The following is a 19,654-nucleotide window of genomic DNA, read 5'->3' as shown; positions in this document are numbered from 1 at the left end:
TCAACGGGAAATCAGAGAGTGCTGCTCCCTGCTTTTCACCGAGACCTGGCTCTCATACAGAGTGCCAGAGGACGGCATTCAGCTACAGACTCACTCTGTTCACCGAGGCGACCGAGCCGTCCTTATTATCTACCAAGGGAATTTACTGCTGTGTTTTTGGCCGCAGTTTACATAACCCCCGTGAGCTAACTTTACGGCAGCACTCAGCAAACTCCATGACATCATCAGCGTGTTAGAAACGGCTCATCCTGATGCTGTTTTATTGGTGCTGGTGACTTCAACCAGTGTAGTTTACGGACTGTATTCCCTAAATACCACCGGCATTCCCACTCGTGATAAGAACATTCTGGACCATGTTTACAGCAACATACGTGGTGCATACAGGGCTGCACCCTGCCCCCACTTCGGACACTCAGATCACATCTCTTTGTTCCTGTACCCTGCTTACAGACAAAGACTGAAATAAGCACACCCTGTCACAAAACAGGTTAAACTCTGGACCCCAGAGACTGAGAGCACCCTGCAAGACTGTTTTGCTCTGACAGACTGGGATGTGTTTAAAGCTGCAGCCACTCTGGAGGACTCTTTCGTCAGTGTACAGGATGATGCTGAGTATGTGACTGGGTAACATCAGCACTTGTGTCGATAACATCGTGCCCACCATACAAATCAAGAAGTTTCCAAACCAGAAGCCCTGGATAAACAATCAGGTACGTCACATGCTCTGTACTCGCTCTCTTGCATTTAGATCAGGCAACGAGGCCGAGTACAAAGCTGCAAAGTATGGACTGAGAAAAGCCATCACAGCGGCCAAGAGGCAGTACAGAGAGAAGCTGGACAGCTGACTCGGGGCAGATGTGGCAAGGCCTGCAGCACATCACAGACTACAGGACCACCACCAACATCATCACCTCAACAGACAGCCTGCCAGATGACCTCAACAAATTCTACACCCGCTTTGAGGCCCCCAGCTACTCTGCAGAGGGGGGGCTCACACACACCTGGACAACCCAACCCCCCTCCCCTCCACCAACTGTCTGAACAACCCTGGTACACAAAGCTCTGATGAAGATCAACCCCCGCAAAGCAGCAGGACCAGACGACATTCCTGGGCGGGCCCTCAGAGCATGTGCCAACGAGCTGACTGATGTTTTCACCTTCATCTTCAACCTCTCCCTCAGCCAGTGCATTGTTCCTTCATGCTTTAAGACCACGACCATCATCCCCATGCCTGAGAAGAGCCCACACACCTGCCTGAATGACTACAGTGCCAGTGGCACTCACTCCAATCATCATGAAGTGTTTCGAGAGAGTGGTGCTGGCCCACATTCAGAGCAGCATACAAGACACTATTGACCCCCTGCAGTATGCCTACCGGCCCAAAAGGTCCACCTCCTATGCCATTGCTGCTGCCATCCACTAATTCCCTTTCTCATCTGGAAAATAAGTACTCATACCTAAGGATACTCTTCATCGACTACAGCTCCGCATTAAACACAGTTATCCCCCACAAACTGTCCACACTTGGTCTGCACCCGACCCTCTGTGACAGGCTCCTAGACTTCCTGACTGGCAGGCCTCAGTATGTCAGGATTGGTAACAGGACTTCAGCCAGTATCATCACAAACTTTGGAACTCCACAGGGTTGTGTACTCAGCCCCATCCTCTACACCCTGTTCACCTACGACTGTGTCGCCTCCCATAAGGACAACATCATCCTGATATTTGTGGATGACACTGCAGTGATAGGACGCATCGCTGGCAGTGACGAGGCAGCCTACAGGAGGGAGGTGGCCAGACTGGTGTCATGGTACGCAGACAACAACCTCACCCTCAACACGGACAAGAGGAAGGAAATGATAGTGGACATGAGAAAAGAGAGGAGAACGCATCAGCCACTGTTCATCCGGGAGCTTGAAGTGGAGAGGGTGAGCAACTTTAAATACCCGGGTGTCCACATCAGTGAGGACCTCACTTGGACACCTCACATCATGCAGCTGGCCAAAAAGGCCCAACAGCGACTGAGAAAGTTTGGCATGTCGCCCAAGATCCTCAGCAACTTCTACAGCTGCGTCATCGAGAGTGTCCGAACCAACTGCATCACTGTGTGGTATGGCAGCACTACTGTCATGGACCGCAGACGCCTGCAGAGAGTGGTGAAGACTGCGCAGAAGATCATCAGGACTCCACTGCCCTCTCTGCAGAGCATCTACCACCACAAAGTCCAAAGGAGAGCTGCTTCCATCCTCAAAGACCCCTCCCACAGACTGTTCACACTTCTACCCTCAGGACTGTTCAAACTTCTACACGGACTGTTCACACTTCTACCCTCAGGACGGAGGTACAGAAGTGTGAAATGCAGGACCTCAAGACTGAAGAACTCTTTCTTCCCCTCTGCCATCAGACTCCTAAACAGCTGACCGGAGTTTGCAACCATGGACATAACTGTTTACATGGACAAAACTGTCTACATTGAATTACATTTTTGCACATTCATTTTCTCAGAACTGCACTACCTCACCAAGAACTGCACTACCGCACTTTATTGCCTTATTTGGCGCTGCACTACCTCACTTCTTATTGCCTCTATTAAGAACTGTACCTCACCTTTATTGCTTTTATTGCTCTTATTTATTTTGCTCTTATTTTTATTCCATTTTATTTTTTACTTTACTGTATGACATTTAGTGTGGACAGCAAAGTAAGAATTTCATTGTGCAGGGAAACATGCTTTCTGTCTGTGCATATGACAAACACTTTGAACTTGAACTTTATCTTGTTTTTTATTTTTATACTTACATTTTACCATATATATTGCTATACTGATTTTGTTTATTTTCTAAATGGGTATTAAAAGATCTCACATGCTCTCTCTCTCTCACTCACACACCTTCAGTGGGGTTCTCCTTCATTTGTTCTTCATGCTCCTGTACTGCAGCTATGCAAGTGGTATGCACCAGCTCTCCGAGTCTCTTTAAATCTGCTATGGATTTGTCCACTAGTTCAGAGTCACGTGCGATGGCCTCCAACCTGGAAACAAGAGAATCAATCAGAACCACAAATTTATAATCAAGCATTAAAAGATAAAAAGGTAATATTTTTCATTTGTAAAAAAAATATTGAATGAAAATGTATTTTGCTTAAATTTTATATTTGCAACATTTAATTCTGTACTAGTGACACAAATAGCAATACCTTTCAAGTGGAGCGCCAAATTTCTTATAAGCTTTTATGAACCTATTGAAACAAAGCTGAATTTCAGTTTCATTATCATTAAATGACAGTTTGAAATACTCAGTGCTATTTTGATGAAATGTAACTGAATGTTACCTCCGAATCTCAGCATCTGTGAAGCCCTCCACATTGTTTTTGCGTGCACGTGGCCGGCCTCTCCGCTTGGGCTTCTTATCATCCTCACTTTCATCTGTCTCACTCTCTGAACCTGATGAGTGGCTCTTCAATTTGAGCTTCGAGCCAATATCACTGTCACTGTCATTTGCTTGTACCTGAGGAGAATGATAAACAGTGCAAGTGGAAGCATGCTGATACCAACTAAAAAGTATAATTAATTTTGTACATACTCAAAATAGGTCATATTATTTTAGGAAATATGTGTATTAAAAAATATCTTGCTGAGTAACCACCAAACAGTTGTCAGATCACATGGAAAAAACTACACATGCAACAATCAATAATAACACCTGCATAATACCCACAAGTCCTCTAAATATTTGATGTGGTACAGTATCTAGCATAAAGACATGCCAGACCAAGATCCTCCGAGTCCTGTTTGTCCCACTCACCCCACAGTGTGGCAAGATGCATAATCCTGCCGAAAAAACTGCTATACTACTGTCATTAAGGAATACAGTTGCATGAAGAGGTCAGCAACAACATTTAGGGTAGGTGATATCTGTCAAAGTAACACATGAACACCAAGACCTAAAAATAATCTATTTTATAACATTGCCCAGAACCATCACAATACCTCTTTCAGCAGTGTAAACTCTGACCACTTTGCGGCTACACAGCCCCATTTGCAGCAAGATTGCAATATATTGTGTTCTGACACCTTTACTTTATTTTTAACTTTTTATTCACGCTATATACATATTAATTAATCAGTGGCACAAGCACGTGCAGTAGCACGCAGCAACCACCCTGGATACAATATGGTGCTACTTTTGTTTTCCTTTTAGAAATCATGCAATAACCAAAACTTCATGTTGTTGTGTTGGAAAGGATTTGCGACCTTGGTTTGCTGTGGAAAGCAACCCTCCAGTCCTTTCCATCGCTGATACCGGTGACCAGGAGAGGGGACATTGAATGCAGTGTTCAAGGAAGCGGGTGCACATGCTAGGCTAAAAATAAACCCTAGCTGGCTGGCTCTCCCATCCATTCTACTTTCAAATGTTTACTGAACAATAAATTGCGCTACATCTGACTCGAACGCACTACACAGTGAGAGTTTAGAAACTGCTGCTTCTTCGTTTTCAAGGAGACATAGCTCAGCAACAGAGTTCAGGATGCTGCCATTCAGCTAAACGGGCTCACCTCGTTTAGTGACATGGTAGGTAAGGCTCGTGGTGGTAAAGTGTGTGTTTACATCAACACAGAATGGTGCAAGAGACTTTTAGATGCAGAATATTTTATTTACTTTTTTAAATAAATTATAAATAAAAGTACTTTTTCCCAACATCAGAGAGGCTCCAACAAAAGGCGATTCGGTCAACTTGGAGGGGTACATAGCATCAGTGACCAGCTACATTGGCAAGTGCATTGATGACGTGACTGCCCCAAAGACCATTACCACACACTCCAACCAGAAGCGGTGTATCAATGCTAAAGTGAATGTGCTGTTGAAGACTCGAGATCTAGCCTTCTGAGCAGGAGGCAGGGTGGCCCTTTGAACAGCAAGGGCCAAACTGTCCCGAGTCATCAAAGAAGCAAAGCGTGCACATGCCCAGACAATCCAACGCCACATCTTTAACATTTCCCTGAGCATCACTGTCATTTATACATGCCTTAAGACAACCACCATTGTGCCAAAGAATAGTCCCTTCGCACTCATAGCCATTATAAGACCCAGTTGCCACCCTCACTGGAACCCCTGCAGTTTGGGCGTCACCTAAGGTCGACTGAGGTGCCCTTGAGCAAGGCACCGAACCCCCAAACTGCTCCCCGGGCACCGCAGCATAAATGGCTGCCCACTGCTCCGGGTGTGTGCTCATGGTGTGTGCGTGTGTTCACTGCTGTGTGTGCGCACTTTGGATGGGTTAAATGCAGAGAACGAATTCTGAGTATGGGTCACCGTACTTAGCTGTATGTCACGTATGTATACTATGGTTATACATACTCTTCCCTCTATCATGGACATTTAATCAACATGCTGCATCCACAAAGACAACAGCAATGTGGATGACCCCACGCACCAGTATCGAAGCATTTGGGCCCTCATGACCAGACTGTGTAACACAAGCCATCAGACTCCTCAATAACTGAACTTAACTGTACTGAACACAACACACACATGCACACTCAACTGTATGGACTGCACTGACCTACAAAAATATACATACTCTTCCAATATACATCCATGTACATAGCACCAGCCATATCAAACTGTTTACATGCTGATTTTGCTTTTTTTGCACATGCTGTCTTGCACATTTCAGTCAATTGCTGTTTTGCACAATACAGTACCTCATAACTGCTGCTACTATATTAAGTGTTTATTCCAGTAAATCTTCTGTTTACTATAGAACATACACTATGTACACTGGTCAGTGCTGCTTTTGTGTAATGTCCTGTATTGTTTTAGGTTTGCACCAGGTTGCACAGATGCACTTTATGTGGCTAGGTAGGTAGCACCATGGTCCGGGAAAAATGGTCTCATTTCACTGTGTACTGTGTCAGATATATATGGTTGAAATGACAATAAAAGCTTCTTGACCTGACTTGACTAGTAGACCTGTGTGATTTGATAACACAGAATACACTCCTCTCCCTAAGTGGATCAAAGGGCCTGTTTGATAGTCAACAAATGTACATCCTTCAATAACTTTTGGTAGGTACTAACCACTGAATACCAGAAACCCCAAACATGCCCTGTCATTTTGTAAATACTCTGACCCGGTCTTCTAGCCATCCAAATTTGGCCCTTATCAAAGTCACTCAGATCCTCGTGCTTGATCATTTTTCCTGCTTCAAATGTGGGAATATATATTGTGCTGTGTCAACATTACCTATGAGTTTAGATACTAAAGAACGATATGAATAAAGATAAAAATTACAATTTGTGAATTTAGAAAAGTAACACAAGCTTTCATAAAGAAATGGGAAGGCCAACCTAAACTAAAACGGAGGAGTGTTAACCTAGGGAATTATTTATATAACTGAAATTATTTATATAACTGTATATATGGAAGAGAAAGCTTATACTTCAGATGACTTACTCTTTTGTTTGAGCTTCTGCTGCGGGGCAACATGTAAATGTCCTCCATCTCCTTCTGTTTCTCCTCCTCCTCCACCCGCTGCCTTTGATCTTCTGGAATTATCTCATCCCAGTTCCGCATGGGCCTCTGCTCAAGCTCTGGTGTGCTTTCATCCATGGTGAAGTTAGCCACCTACCAGAGCAAAAAGTTTTAAACTTTCAAAATACTTTAATTGGTCAAAACCCAGATAAATGTGGTAATATACCTTAAACTGGGACAAGAGTTCATCTGTGGCACTGGAACCTTGATCACTTTCCCTAGTTTCAGCTAGCCTCAAGATCTCATCAATGTCCATTTCCTAGAGGCAGAGTGAGGTGTAAATGTCAAGTATAATGTCATAAGTATAAATGTCTAAGCTAAAAAGCTAAAATGGTATTAACCAAAACAGGCATAGTAGAACTTTTTTTTGGTGTGAAGCTGACAATGATGGCGAGCAGGAGCAGTTTCGCAAACAATATTCAGAGGCACACTTTGGATGAGGTGCGAGAAACCTTTGGTCAGACATTTTAGCATAATGTTGCTTCCACCCCATTTTTAAATTATTAAGCATGTAAGAAATGTAAATGTAATAAATGTAAGAGCAGTCATGTCACAAAACACTAAGGCAAGCCCTTGAAAAGTGAGAGTAATCAGTACTCTGGTCTTTCACCAATATTTTTCCATTATTAGGCATAGTGTTAGTATTAGACATATTGAGTAATGTAGGACACTCAAACACAGGAAGAGATGACCCAAATATTGATCCCAAAAAGCCATCAAGAATTATTCAAGGCAGCTCAGACTGAGCATCCCAGACAATAATCTGATGACAAGGCAGCTAGGATGTGAAGAACAAAAACACTAAATCAACTCATCTTCTTTTTCAACTGGTATTGAGTATCAGCTGTTGAATCAGCCGGCCACTTTAAAGGCCCCTGTTGTCAAGCCCTCATGGAGTACGAGAAGCCCTGCAAGCAAGAGTTTTCTTCATTAAGTTATTATACTGAAACAAGCCTTGCAGCATTCTAGACATTATTAGGGAAACTGGGAGGAGGGACTTTTGATCAAGTTAAAATTAACCCTTGACTAAAAAACTAACTAATGAGTCTAAAACTGTTCTTGTTCGGTTTCCCAAAATCATATCTTAATCTCACTTTTGGTTGACTGCAGACTTGAGCCTCAAACCCATCTCTGTGGTCACCTCTTAAAAGACGTTGATGCTTTAATCCGCAGAGAGGAGGTCCCATTTCCAGTACCCTTCTCATTTGTCTGAGTCTCAAACAGTGGGGGAAGTTGGGCTCTGAAATTGCCAGTCTGCAGAAAGAGACCTGATATCCCCACATAACACTGCTACACTGGATGCTCCATCCTTCCTATGCTTTTTCTCATTCACCATAAGAAACAGGCAGGGGGTGGTACTGGTCTGCTGTTGATAAGGAGATGGTGTTTCAGACGTCTCCTCTTGTCTCATTTAACTACTTCTTCTTTTGTATTTCATGTTGTTCCAGTTACCTCTCAAATTAACCATGTCATAATTAATGTGCTTGCAAAGCAAATTCATATTCTCTTGCATACTTATTATTATTATTAATTTGCTTGCTAAAGCACATTCTTATTCTCTTGCATACTTATAATAATAATAATAATAATAATAATAATAATAATAATTATTATTATTATTATTATTATTATTCCGGACACTTTTTCGTCGCGTAACTTGTCCCGCAGCTTTTGTCCTAGACCCATAAATGAGGTGTCAAATCGACCGGCTCATTGAGGAGAGGTGTGCTATCTATTTTGTAAGCGATCAGAATTCCAGAATTCCCAGTATGGAAGTTCAAAGGGGTGTTTTTTCCCCATAGACTTGAATGGGGAATCTCTCTGTAGATGTGCTAACATCCAAAAGAGGGCAGCAGACACCAGTGAATCTGTCAGATCACACACCGTTGGAAGTACAGAACTAGGACGGAAGTACATTTTTCTGTCAGAAACGCGTTTTGGATTAAAGCGTTTTGGATTAAAAGGCTTACATATTCCAGTTCCTTAGACTCTTGGGGATTTTTTACAAGCATTTGTTTTGGAAAATATTACCCCAGTGAAGAAAGGTAAGCGCCGCCAATTTCCGGTGACTATCAACTTCGATTAAATTAGTATGATGGCTATAAATCATATTATGCTTTGTGTGTGGGCTTAATAAAATCCCGAGAGTCTAAGCTTTCAAACACTATAACATTTAACCGTGTATTTAATGCTTAAACCTAGTGCTGGGGTGACTTGGACAGCACGGCGGTCACATATGTTGTTGTTTCTGCCATTTGTATAACGTTTTGTTGTTTTCAATTATCAGTGTAGTTTTTATAAGTTTTTATTTCACTTTAAACTAATGCCCTTTTAAGAACATCAACGGCTCTTTTAAGAGCCACCCATTAATTAAAATTAAGCGCATTTTTTCTTTGTCTCCTCACATTACATAATTTTTTTTTTTTACATGATATGACACGTATATCACAAAAAATGATAAGAATGTCTTTAATATAATAAAGCTTAGGTACTATTAGACGCGCCATTCTTCACATTAGTGAATTAATACATAAAACCGCAAAGGCTTTCTTGTGTTCCTAGATGGCGTAGTGGATAGCGAATCCGTTTAGCATGCAGAGATTCAGGGTTCGAATCCACTGTCAGACAGTTTTTTTTTTTCTAAAACTTTATAATAAAGGTTCATTAGTTGACATTAGTTACCACATTACTTAACATGAACTAATAATGAACTGCACTTCTACAGCATTTATTCATTTTGTTCATGTTAATTTCAACATTTACTAATACATTATTAACACCTTGTTAACATTACTTAATATACTCTGAACTAACATGAACAAAGAATAGAAGAACTTTATTTTAACAAAGATTACTAAATACATTTATTGCTCATGGTTAGTAAATGTCAGTTAATACATTACGTTTGAACTAATGATCCTTATTGATCCTTATTGTAATGTGATTATATTTTTTCCAGTAGTTAATATACTGTGAACTAACATGCACAAAGAATAAACTTTATTTTAACAAAGATTACTAAATACAATATTTTATTGCTCATGGTTAGTAAATGTTAGTTAATACATTACATTTGAACTAATGATCCTTATTGTAATGTGATTACATTTTTTCCCAGTAAAATCTCTGATTGATGCTTTAGGTCAAGATCTTCATGGCGCTTGTTTCAGGAAAAGATAAATGGATTTTCAGGTGTGCTCTTTTGTTGCAGGTGAGAAACTAGTCTGCAAATATAACCATAGTAACTGTGTAGCCATACCCTAGCAACCATGTAGTGCACCATAAGAACCAGATTGAAATATAAAGAAGCCATATCTCAGTTACACAACATAGAACACTCAACACGATGAGGGGAACTGACGTCACGCGTAGCCCCGCCCCCAAAATAAGCGAAATCAAAAATTTAGCACAACATGGACATGTGACGTATCAAAACACTCAGCACGATGAGGGGAACTTGCCACGTGCAAGCACATTCACATTTTCTTTAGGAAATGTACCGTTCTAGTTATCATTTACTGTCCTACTGGTCCCCTAGGAGACGTCATGGAAGAAATGGCCACACCGCTTTCCCTTCCAACAGCACCCCTCTAGCAGTACTAGGTGATTTCTATCTCCACTCTGACAAGTTTCAGTCTTCTTCCTGTCTGATATTCAACAGCTGGCTCCCCACACACCAGGGAGCAAACGTCCTGGACCTGATATTCCACCTTTCTTTGCCCAGCTACAGACAGCTTCCCTACTTTAAATCTCTGATCACCACCTAGCATCCTTCACTATCACTCTCCCTATCCTACCTAAAACCAACTTATCCTACCTATAACCTACACTCCCTTCTTCTATAGGTTCTGGCACTCTTTCATTTCTTCCTGACCCTTTCTCCTCACTACCCTGTGGACTGCCACAGACACTTTCCTCTCCTCTCTTTACTCAACCATGGACCACCACTGTACTCCACTTTTTGTTCTGCTCCTTGGCTATCAGATATGATGAGCAGCAATCAAAGAGAGCTAAGATCAGCAGAGAGAAAGTGTAAGAAATCACAACTCGACGCAGATCTTGCCGCTTACCGTATACTCCTGGGCAAGTTCTCTTCAGCCAAGACAACATTCTCCCAGAAAAAGCTGAAAGCTTCTGCACAAGACCCTCATAAGCTCCACAACATCTTATCTTCACTCTTTAGCCCCTGGCTCTACCCGTTTCCTCCTCCCTGATGGCTGAAGACTTTGCTTCTTTTTAAAACAAGAAGATTAAAGAAAAACTGCCAGACCTCCACTTCAGCCCAGACTGCACCCACATTTCACAGGCCGGATTCCCCTAATCGTTCATTGTCACATTTCTCAATTGTAGCAGCAGAAGAGATTTTACAATTCATTCAGTCTTGCAATCCTGCCCACATGATCTACTCCCTTCCACTATGCTCTAAACCATAAGAACCTATGCTCTAACATCTGGTTATGTACAAACTACCTTTAAGACATCAAGGGTTATTCCCATCCTGAAGAACCCTGCTCTGGATCCATCAGACATCAGTAACTACAGACAGGTATCACTTCTCTCTTTTCTTTTAAAAATTATTGAACATATTGTATATAAGGGTGCTTTCACACCTATAGTTCGGTTCATTTGGTCCGGACCAAAAGCAAATAAATGATACATTGTAGCCTTTTGGCAGTTTTGGTTCCTTTTCACACCACACTGAACGTTCTGTTCCGCACCAGTTGAAACGAACCAAAATGCAGTCATGTGATAACATCCACATCACTCATATGCCACATGTCTTTGATCGTATTCCCTAAACTGCTTCTCGATTGGTCAGAATAAACGTGCGGGAAATTTCAACGAAACTCCGGAAGTAAACAAAAAGATGAAAATACAGCATACAGTACACCATGGAGAGACGACTGCTCACTGCAATTATGTTCGTGGTTGTAATCTACTACATCGCTTGTATACAGCATTCTATGCAAAGTCTTAATTTTCAGAATGAAGCGTGAATGTGACTTGAAAATATCATTTTAATGCACTGCAAACGGCGAAGACGCATCGCAAGAAACTTCCGAAAATATTGCCAACGACCCACTACGGCAGCTGGTTTAGTCCAAAATTCACAATACTTTTTGCAGTTAGGTCTATTCGATCCAGAGTTCGTTTGAAAGCGTACCGAGACCACCTCTTCAAGGAGGTCTCGGTACGCTTGTTTGGTCCGTTTTTGTGCGCACCAGAGTTTGAATGCTGCATTCTTACCTGCCCAAACGAACCGCACCAATCGAGCAATTGAACTCTGGTACGATTCAACCGAACTAAACAAGGCAGGTGTGAAAGCACCCTAAGAAACTTTATCTTGCATAAGAACTTCCAAGATCCAAACCTTGGAGAGCCCAGCGGCTTTAAAGCAGCATATTTCAGAAACTGCCCTTTTTCATCATCTATCCCCACCCTCCTCAAACTTTCGATAGAGTTTGATACAATTGGAGGATCAGCATCGGAGTGGTTTGCTTCCTACCTGGAAGGTCACTAATATTCAGGTAACATGGAGGGGATTAACATCTGCTAGACACAGACTCTCCACTGGTGTCCCAAAACCAGTTTATTCTCTTTCCCTAAACTGTTGGAGAACATTATTTATATTTATATTATTTCCTGTGTCACCCAAATGAGGATGGGTTCCCTTATGAGCTTGGTTCCTCTCAATGTTTCTCAGAGTTTTTCTCTTGCCACCAATGCCTATGGCTTACTCATTAGGGATTTTTTAATTATGTTCTATACTTCTGTAAAGCTGCTTTGAGACCATGTGAATTGTTAGAAGAACTATACAAACTAGAACGGTACATTTCCTAAAGAAAATGTGAATGTGCTTGCACGTGGCAAGTTCCCCTCATTGTGCTGAGTGTTTTGATATATGACATGTCCATGTTGTGCAAAATTTTTGATTTTGCTTATTTTGGGGGCGGGGCTACACGTGACGTCAGTTCCCCTCATCGTGCTGAGTGTTTTATGATGTGTAACTGAGATATGGCTTCTTTATATTGCAATATGGTTTGTAAGGTGCACTACATGGTTGCTAGGGTATGGCTGCACAGTTACTATGGTTATATTTGAAAAGCCATTTATCTTTTCCTGAAACAAGCGCCATGAAGATCTTGAACTAAAGCATCAATCAGAGATTTTACTGGGAAAAAATGTAATCACATTACAGTAAGGATCATTAGTTCAAATTTAATGTATTAACTAACATTTACTAACCATGAGCAATAAATTATTGTATGTAGTAATCTTTGTTAAAATAAAGTTTATTCTTTGTTCATGTTAGTTCACAGTATATTAACTAATGTTAACACTGTGTTAATAATGTATTAGTAAATGTTGAAATTAACATGAACAAAATTATTAAATGCTGTAGAAGTGCAGTTCATTATTAGTTCATGTTAAGTAATGCGGTAACTAATGTCAACTAAGGAACCTTTATTATAAAGTGTTAGAAAAAAAAATACTGTCCAAGGGTGGATTCGAACCGCGAAACTCTTGCATGCTAAACAGAATCGCTATCCTCTACTCCATTCAGGAACACGAGAAAGCCTTTGCAGTGTTATGTATTAATTCACTAATGTGAAGAATGGTGAGTCTAACAGTACCCAAGCTTTATTATATTAAAGTCATTCTTATCATTCTTTGTGATATACATAATTATGTAATGTGAGGAGACAAAGAAAAAATGCGCTTAATTTGAATTAATGGGTGGCTCTTAAAAGAGCTGTTGCTGCTCTTAAAAGGATATTAGTTTAAACTGAGATAAAAAATTATAAAAACTACACATAGTTGAAAACGACAAAAAGTTATACAAATGGCAGAAACAACATGTCAACTAATGAACCTTTATTATAAAGTGTTAGAAAAAATACTGTCCAAGGGTGGATTCGAACCGCGAAACTCTTGCATGCTAAACAGAATCGCTATCCCCTACTCCATTCAGGAACACGAGAAAGCCTTTGCGGTTTTATGTATTAATTCACTAATGTGAAGAATGGCGAGTCTAACAGTACCCAAGCTTTATTATATTAAAGTCATTCTTATCATTCTTTGTGATATACGCATCATATGTTTAAAAAATAATTATGTAATGTGAGGAGACAAAGAAAAAATGTGCTTAATTTGAATTAATGGGTGGCTATTATAAGAGCCGTTGCTGCACTTAAAAGGACATTAGTTTAAACTGAAATAAAAAAATATAAAAACTACACAGATAGTTGAAAACAACAAAAAGTTATACAAATGGCAGAAACAACAACATATGTGACCGCCGTACTGTCCTCAGCACGCCACCACTAGTTTTAAGCATTAAATCCTCTAAATACACGGTTAAATGTTATATTGTTTGAAAGCTTAGACTCTCGGGATTTTATTAAGCCCACACACAAAGCATAATACGATTTATAGCCATCATACTAATTTAATCCAAGTTGATAGTCACCTGAACTAGGAGGCGCATACCTTCAAACGTTTCCATTTCTTCACTGGGGTAATATTTTACAAAACAAATGTTTGTAAAAAATCCCCAAGAGTCTAAGGAACTGGAATATGTAAGCCTTTTAATCCAAAACACTTTAATCCAAAACGCGTTTCTGACCGAAAACTGTACTTCCGTCCTAGATCTTCAATTCCAACGTTGTGTGATCTGACAGATTCACTGGTGTTTGCTGCCCTCTTTTGGATGTTAGCACATCTACAGAGAGATTTTAAGAATTCCCCATTCAAGTCTACACACAAAGCATAATATGATTTATAGCCATTATACTAATTTAATCCAAGTTGATAGTCACCTGAACTACGCGGCGCTAGTCCAGTTGTTTACTTACCTTTAAACAATTCCCTTTCTTCACTGGGGTAATATTTTCCAAAACAAATGCTTGTAAAAAATCCCCAAGAGTCTAAGGAACTGGAATATGTAAGCCTTTTAATCCAAAACGCTCCCCTCACAAATATTACGTTTCTGACTGAACAAATATGTTTCTGACCGAAAACTGGAAACAGCAGTTCACTTCCGTCCTTTGTTTCGGCTCTCACTTCTCCTAGGAGGCTTATAAAACTACACTGAGGCGTCAGATTTGTAGTCCAAAACGCTTTAATCCAAAACACTCGCCTCACAAATATTACGTTTCTGACTGAAAACTGTAAACAGCAGTTCATTTCTGTCCTTTGTTGTGGCTCTCACTTCTCCTAGGAGGCTTATAAAACTACACTGAGGCGTCAAATTTGTAGTCCAGGGCCTAACAAATCAAACAAAAATCATGAAAATAGGGGGGAATCTCACAATATATATATGAAATGAACCTGAAAGCTCATCAATTCTAACTGTGAAATATAGCAACAAGCTTTAAAGACCTTTACTAGATCTTTACTTCCAACATTGTGTGATCTGACAGATTCACTGGTGTCTGCTGCCCTCTTTTGGATGTTAGCACATCTACAGAGAGATTTTAAGAATTCCCCATTCAAGTCTATGGGGAAAAAACACCCATTTGAGCTTCCATACTGGGCATTCTGGAATTACGATCGCTTATAAAAACTATAGCACACCTCTCCTCAATGAGCTGGTCGATTTGACACCTCATTTATGGGTCTAGGACAAAAGCTGCGGGGCAAGTTACGCGCCGAAAAATTGTCCGGAAGAAGAAGAAGAAGAATAAGTATGCAAGAGAATAAGAATGTGCTTTGCAAGCACATTAATAATAATAATAATAATAATAATAATAATAAGTATGCAAGAGAATAAGAATGTGCTTTAGCAGGCACAATAATAATAATAAGTATACAAGAGAATAAGAATGTGCTTTAGCAAGCACAATAATAATAATAATAATAATAATAATAGTAAGTATGCAAGAGAATAAGAATGTGCTTTAGCAAGCACAATAATAGTAAGTATGCAAGAGAATAAGAATGTGCTTTGCAAGCACATTAATAATAATAAGTATGCAATATAATAATAGTAAGTATGCAAGAGAATAAGAATGTGCTTTGCAAGCACATTAATAATAATAAGTATGCAAGAGAATGAGAATGTGCTTTAGCAAGCACATTAATTAATTGAAGTGAAAGATCTGATATCCCTTTTTTGGTCATGTCAGTTTCTTCTTTACAACATTAGAAGGATTCTGCCATTTTTGCTACTCAGGTACTCATCATTTCAAGACTGGACTACTGCAACTGATTTCTGGCAGGTCTACCTATGAACGCAATTTGTCCAAATTGGTAGTCTTTGGCCAAGTCTTTTTAGCACAAGTAGTGGGCCTAAGACATGCCATATTGCAGCCCAAACAATTAACAAACTGATCCACTCCTGTGATTCACTCTGGGTATGCAACAGTGAGGTTTTTAATATCTAGCGATATTAAGGACTTAAACTATGACATGTTTGACCAAACTCAGGTTTATTGGGTACGATGGAAGCAAGACGTCTTCAGGGCACAAATACTAATGCTTAAAGGTAAGTAACTTAAGCAGTAGCTGTTTTATCGTAACTCATTCACTGTACAATATAAACAAATGAGTGATATATAGTTTTGGTTCTTATTTTGTTATAATAATTTTTCAGAGAATGAAGAAGACATAGAGCAGGAGTTGTGTAAAGGCAAACGACTCCGGGTAGCAGCTCTTTAAAAAACATGGCCACCACATACTACTTGTTACTCGCTAAAAGAGAGAGCAGAAGCTAAGACCGAAAATGTGTGTTGTAAAGGTTATATTGTGTAACATTATTTGTGCACATGTGTAAATTACAGTGTGATGGCAAATGTCATTGTCCTATAAATATTTTAAACAAACTTATGAAGAAAGCCATGTAAATGGTAGGAATATCCAGAATGTTTTTCTTTATTAAAAAGTGAATTGCAATTCTCTAAAAAATTGTCTTGGTCTTTATTTAACTATGAATATGCACTAAGAAATGTGATATGTAACAAATGGGATTTGTTGTGGTCTTGCTGGGATTATACTAGCATCCAAAAGACAACATGTGTTGACCAGCACACCAGCATCCCAAGCTGGTCGGCCAGCACACCAGCATCCCAGGCTGGTTGGCCAGCACACCAGCATCCCAGTCTGGTTGGCCAGCACACCAGCATCCCAGTCTGGTTGGCCAGCACACCGGCAACCAGCACCTAATGCTGGACCAGCATACCACCATCCCAGGTTGGTCGGCCAGCACACCGGCAACCAGCACCTAATGCTGGACCAGCATACCACCATCCCAAGCTGGTTGGCCAGCACATCAGCATCCCAGGCTGGTCGGCCAGCACACCAGCAACCAGCAACTAATGCTGGACCAGCATACCACCATCCCAAGCTGGTCCCAGCATGCAAAACATACCTTATGCTGGACCAGCAATGCTGGGGTTTTTTTTAGCAGGGAAGTCCTTAGCCCTGTCTTTGTTTTATGTAGTACCATGGTCCTGGAGAAACGTTGTCTCATTTCACTGTGTAATGCAACAGCTATATATGGTTGAAATGACAATAAACTAAACTCAAGTCACTAATTTACTGATTTTTGTCTCAACAGAATCAGAGGAGACTTGTGCCTTCACTTCAATGACTTGTCAATTTAGACTCCATTCCTTTGATTTGGAAAACCCTGACACATTTTCAAACCAAAGATAAAGTGTACATTTAACAGTGTGTAGTGGATTTATAATTTTTTTTCCCAACAAATTAACATGCTTTATTAACAAGGCTGATATACACCTCTCAATCTCAGACAACAAAAGCACTTTTTCCCAGTGATATAGCCGTTGTTTTAAAGATTCAGTAGTTTGAAACATCAGCAACAACCAAAGCAACAACTTGGCAAAAAAAAAAATTGCAAAAAAAAAAAAAGATTGTTCCCAATTTGATATCATGTGATGAGATATATTTTTTAAATATAAATAAATGAGCAAGGTATCAGAATGATACCATACTTGATGTATCCCTAGTTTACACACAAAACACACAAATGGATACCTGTGGTTCTGATTCCTCCCCTTCAGGTTCTTTAAACAGATCCTCTGCACCAAACTTCAAGATAGCTGCCAGCTCCTCCTTGTTAAACGGATTTGAACTGGACATAGTTCAGATATAGTTCAGTACTTTATAATCTAAGTTATAAAATGTGCTATTCTTAATAGTTTGAATTTTTGTTATTGAACAAAATAAAATAATAAAATAAACAGCTCACTTTGAATTGCCCGAGTTGTTGTCTAGTATTGTCCTTCCAGTGGTATCCATTCTCTGTATGACAAGATGGTCAAGCACCATCTTCTTCTTTGCCCTTTCAATAATATCCTCCTCCACAGTTCCTTTCGTGACCAGACGATAAATATTCACCTAAAGAGGCAAATAATATACAAATGAGTGTACTAACACCCCCCAGTGTCTCTCTCAATAACGTGTCTGTGAGCTTAATGGCTAAGAAATATTACTTGTTTTTTCTGGCCAATTCTGTGAGCTCTGGCCTGGGCCTGCAGGTCATTTTGAGGGTTCCAGTCAGAGTCAAAGATGACCACAGTGTCAGCTGAGGCCAAATTAATGCCCAGACCACCGGCACGGGTGGACAAGAGGAAACAGAAATCCTAGAGAAGAGAAAAAGTAATCATTAAGTGCACAGTAACAGCTTAATGATATTAAATTAGTTAGAGGCTTTCTTCCTAGCCTTTCATTCATGCATTTTCCAAGCGTAAATCAAAGTTTATAAAAAGAACTGAAAAATCGCATTGCCACTTAAAACTGTGTGAAACAATATCCAGTACATACCTCAGAACCCTCTGCATTGAAGTGGTCAAGTGCTTGTTTTCGGAGCTCTCCCTTGATGGAGCCATCCAATCTCTAAACATATGGAAAATACGAGCCAATTAAAAAAAGGGGGGGGGGTGTCAACACCATCTTAGAAAGCCTCATATAACTAGAGTCTCAAATCACCCACTTTGTGAAGTTGGGGTATTTGTTCCCTAAATAATTGAAAATAAATAGATAAAATTGGGAAAAAAGTGGTATCGAATGGCAACTAATACAAGTGTTGCCCAGAACATTGATAGTGCACATTAAAAAATAACCAGTGGATACAAATAGAGCAAGTTTCAAGATATTTTTGCAAATCTGACACCTGAGTCTTACCAAAATTCAAAATCCAGCCCAAGTAATTCATTCATGATATAGAAAGTTAGATAACCAAAAAAAAAAAAAAAAAAAGGATTACTACAGACAACAATGGTTTGTCACACAAGTTCAAATTTAATCTACTGGAGAAAAAATTGAACACTATCCACAATGTTTTTTAATACCTGGAAAGGACAGCGTTTCATGGCCAGATAATCAGCTAAGATATCCAGCATACGGACCATCTGAGAAAATATAAGCACACGATTGCCTCGTTCTCTCAGTCTTGTTAGCAATTTATCCAACAGCACAAGCTTTCCACTGCCACGGACCAGTGCCTGCCCCGGAACAAAATGAGTTAAAATTAGAATAAACCTGAATAAAGTCTAAAATAATTTATGGATTTCAAGCAGACTGCCCTCCTAAGATTGTCTTACCTGCAAGTGCTCCTGAGGATTCTCATTTTCTCCCTCATCTGGGTGTTTGATAAGGAACCCATGATTACAGCATTTCTTCAGCTCCATGACGATGTTGAGGAAGCCTGAGGAACTGCCTCTGGTGCCTTTAGATAGGGCTTTGTAATTCCTTGTGAGAATCCACCTTAAATAAAAACGAATAAAAGAGAGCACAGACTAGATGAAATAAAAACTTAAACAGCCAAAAACAGCCATCAAATGCAAAACTTGTTTTTCCAGTGTATACAATGAAGGACCTACTTGTAGAACTGTTTCTGCTGGGCAGACATGTCCACACGGAGGATCTGCTCTACTTTGGCAGGCAGGGATTTCTCCACGTCCTTTTTTACACGACGCAGAAGGAAGGGCTCAAGCACTTTGTGCAAGCTCTGATAGCCATTGTCCCTGCCCTTACCATGCTCATCTTCAAAATCCTCCCACAACTCAAACCTGAAACAAAGCAAACACGAATGCATCAACCATCTAAACCTTATATTGACATTTAATTTGGATCAATTTCTTGACAACACACATTTT

The 19,654-nt window shown here is 40.1% G+C and overlaps 1 protein-coding gene across 3 annotated transcripts in view; it reads right to left on the bottom strand.

Annotated features, from left to right (window-relative positions):
- The window catches only part of chd2 (chromodomain helicase DNA binding protein 2), a 101,950-nt gene that overhangs the window by 15,548 nt on the left and 66,748 nt on the right, over nucleotides 1-19,654 (bottom strand). For 2 of the 3 annotated variants that reach the window (XM_047822303.1, XM_047822304.1), the window contains exons 16-27: nucleotides 19,379-19,567; nucleotides 19,100-19,262; nucleotides 18,848-19,000; nucleotides 18,321-18,392; nucleotides 17,990-18,139; nucleotides 17,746-17,894; nucleotides 17,532-17,628; nucleotides 6,700-6,792; nucleotides 6,456-6,626; nucleotides 3,331-3,506; nucleotides 3,196-3,237; nucleotides 2,891-3,030 (exon numbers count right to left, since the gene is read on the bottom strand). In XM_047822303.1, coding sequence (XP_047678259.1) covers nucleotides 2,891-3,030; nucleotides 3,196-3,237; nucleotides 3,331-3,506; nucleotides 6,456-6,626; nucleotides 6,700-6,792; nucleotides 17,532-17,628; nucleotides 17,746-17,894; nucleotides 17,990-18,139; nucleotides 18,321-18,392; nucleotides 18,848-19,000; nucleotides 19,100-19,262; nucleotides 19,379-19,567 — 1,595 coding nt within the window. The other variant, XM_047822305.1, reaches the window with a different exon arrangement.

This window comes from Tachysurus fulvidraco, chromosome 13, assembly GCF_022655615.1.
Source record: "Tachysurus fulvidraco isolate hzauxx_2018 chromosome 13, HZAU_PFXX_2.0, whole genome shotgun sequence".
Classification (NCBI taxonomy): Eukaryota; Metazoa; Chordata; class Actinopteri; order Siluriformes; family Bagridae; genus Tachysurus; species Tachysurus fulvidraco.
This window is presented reverse-complemented; position numbering and strand designations above follow the sequence as displayed.